General features: G+C 59.3%; 1 protein-coding gene across 1 annotated transcript; it reads right to left on the bottom strand.

Moving 5' to 3' along the window:
* Positions 1–2,340: 2,340 nt before the first annotated feature.
* Positions 2,341–2,796, bottom strand: ENH_00032060 (hypothetical protein; the record flags this gene model as incomplete). The annotated part of the gene is made up of 1 exon (XM_013580211.1): positions 2,341–2,796. The coding sequence occupies one exon, from the start codon at positions 2,794–2,796 to the stop codon at positions 2,341–2,343; it is 456 nt and encodes a 151-aa protein (XP_013435665.1).
* Positions 2,797–2,897: the final 101 nt, after the last annotated feature.

The following is a 2,897-nucleotide window of genomic DNA, read 5'->3' as shown; positions in this document are numbered from 1 at the left end:
TGGTGTGCTTTATGGGAATGTACATTGTTGCTGCGGCGAGGGTTTAGGGTTTAGGGTTTGGAGACGAGGGTTTAGGGTTTGGGGGTTGCGACGAGGGTTTAGGGTTTAGGGTTTGGCGGCTGGGGACTCGCCGCCCGCAGCGGCACGCAGCGACGGAAAAATGGCACGAAGCGGGGGCCCCAGGGGGCCCCCCGCAAACCCTAAACCCTAAACCCTAAACCCTAAACCCTAAACCCCCCAGTCCCCCGGACGGGGGCCCTGAGCGCCGCGCTGGGGCCCTCGAGAGGCTGCCAAGTCCGCAGAGAAACTAAAAGCCGAGGTTTTAGGGTTTAGGGTTTAGGGTTTACGCTCTAGGGTTTCGGGCCGCATTGCGTTTCGGACTCGACGCGCAGCAGCCGCTGCAGCAGCTAGGCTCTAGGGTTTAGGGTTTACAGTCTTTGAAACAAAAAGAAAGCGAGAAAAAGAATATCTTAACTTCAGAAGGCACCATTTAGGGTTTAGGGTTTAGGGTTTAGGGTTTAGGGGTTTCGGCTTAGGGTTCAGCGTTGAGTGGAGGCCCTCCTGCATGCAGCAGCGCCGTCTGGCGGCTGCGGGTTTAGGGTTTGGCGGCTGCCATCATCTCCACTCTAGGGTTTAGGGTTTACAGTTTAGGGTTTAGGGTTTTGCTTTTAGGGTTTAGGGTTTGCGCTTCGTGGCTTCTCTCTGTCTGCGTCCCGCCGATGCAGAGTGTCTGTACTGTTCAGGCCAAAACCGAGGGTTTAGGGTTTAGGAATTAGGGTTTAGGGTTTAGGGTTTAGGGTTTCTTTGGCAAGGCTTTGCATGCATTTCTACCTTAGGGGAGCCTCGCAATGCAGGGCCGCCACAGCTGTGCTTACAGCTCCGTAGACCCCAAACCCTAAACCCTAAACCCCAAACCCCAAACCCTAAACCCTAAACCCTAAACTGTCAGACGCAGCATTTTAAGCCCGCCGCTTAAGCCCTTTTTCCCAAGCCAGAAACCCTAAACCCTAAACCCTAAACCCTAAACAAAGACGGCGGGACCTCAAGGGTTTCGCCTCCCGTAACTGTGTGGGCCCTCATGGGCAAACCTCCAAAACCTCAAACCCTAAACCCTAAACCCTAAACCCTAAACCCTATTCGACTGGATGGCTGCAGCAGCAGCAACCGCCATCAGCAGCCCCGCAGCTGGCCGCGGCTGCCAGTCTAGCCACTCTCCACTTAGCCAGCTAGCTAGCTAGCTAGCTAGCTAGCTAGCTAGCTAGACAGACAGCTAACTAGATAGCTAGCTGGCTAGCCAGCTAGCTGGCTAGCTGGCTAGCTAGCTGCTTAGGAAGATGGCTAGCTGCAGCTAGCTGGCCTTGCTAACTGGCCAGCCGATCCGGCTCGCCGCAGCTAGCTAGCTAGCTAGCTACAGCTAGCTAGCTACGGCAAGCTAGCTGCAGCTAGCTAGCTGCAGCTAGCTAGCTGTAGCTAGCTAGCTGTAGCTAGCTAGCTGCGCCCAGCTAGCTAGCTGGGTAGCTAGCTAGCTGCAGCTAGCCGTGGCTAGCTGCAGGCGGCCCCGGTGCCATTCCACTCCCAGTTCTGCAGTGCAGCTAGTCTGCAGCCAGCAGCAGCAGCAGCAGCAGCAGCAGCAGCAGCACTAGCAGCAGCAGCAGCAGCAGCAGCAGCCCGGCGCTGCTCTCCATCTGGCTCGTCCGCAGTTGGTGCAACGCTTGCTGTCGCTGCGTAGCTGCTGCCGTTGCTGCTGCTGCTGCTGCTGCTGCTCTGCAGCAGCTGCAGCGAGGCCTTCAGCCTTGCCTTCTCCGCAGGCCGTCAAGGGCAGCAGCAGCAGCAGCAGCAGCTGCTGCTGCTGCTGCTGCTGCTGGGCGCATGCAGAGGTCGCCTACACACATGACCACAAATATTTAGCTCAGGATTTTGATGCTGCAGCTCTTGTTGCTGCTGCAGAAGAAGCTGCTGCAGCAGCTGCTGCAGCTTCTCTATCTGCGGGCAGGTCACCTGTCTTCCGGCCGCTGCAGCAGCAGCAGCAGCAGCAGCTGCTGCTGCTGCTGCTGCTCCTAGCTCTTGATGTTCTGGGTTTGTTTTGCTTCTCTTTCAACTAAAAGCTGCAATTTTCTGTTTTTAGAAATTTAGAAGATCTTGAGACGCTGCCGACTGCCCCGCCAGCCGTTCCTGCTGCTGCTGCTGCTGCCGCTCCCGCTGCTGCTGCTCCTGTTGTTGCTGCTGCTGCTGGTCTCTAGCAGCAACTGCAACAGCATGTACGTAGAACTTGCAGCAGTAGGAGCAGCAGCAGCAGCTGAGGGCGAGGGAAGCCCCTGAAGCCCCCAGCAGCACAGCCCCCTACTTGCCGCCTCCGCTGCTGCTGCTGCTGCTGCTGCTGCTGCTGCTGCGCCGAAGTAGGACACGGGCTCTTTGAAGCCAACTGGCTGGATTGGACGGTCTAATGGCTCTCTTGAGGCCCTCTTGCTGAGGCAGCAGCAGCAGGCGCTGCTGCTGCAGCTGTCGGACCTCAAGAGCAGCGGCCGCAGCAGCAGCAGCAGCAGCGACAGCAGCAGCAGCAACGGCAGCAGCAGCAGCACGGGCAGCAGCTGACAAGGCGAGGAGAGCGGAAAACATGAGGGCTCGCTCGCCCTTGCGGCGGCGCGGCCGCAGGGCGTTGCTGCGGCTGCTGCTGCTGCAGCTGGCGCTGCAGTGCCTGCTGGCAGCAGCAGCAGCAGCAGCGCAGGCAGTGCTGCAGCAGGAGGCGCCTGCTGCTGCTGCTGCTGCTGCGCAGCAGCCCCTGACGCTGCAGGACATCCTGGGTGCCCCCTTCGCTTCCCCCGTGTCCCGCGAAGAGCCTCCCTCCCTGCCCCCCGCCAGCAGCAGCAGCAGCAGCAGCAGCACGTCGTGCTCGTGGG

Source organism: Eimeria necatrix, genomic scaffold (genome assembly GCF_000499385.1).
Source record: "Eimeria necatrix Houghton genomic scaffold, Enh_scaff2340, whole genome shotgun sequence".
Taxonomy (NCBI): domain Eukaryota; phylum Apicomplexa; class Conoidasida; order Eucoccidiorida; family Eimeriidae; genus Eimeria; species Eimeria necatrix.
Note: the sequence above shows the minus strand (reverse complement) of the source record. Positions and strands in the feature narration are given on the sequence as shown.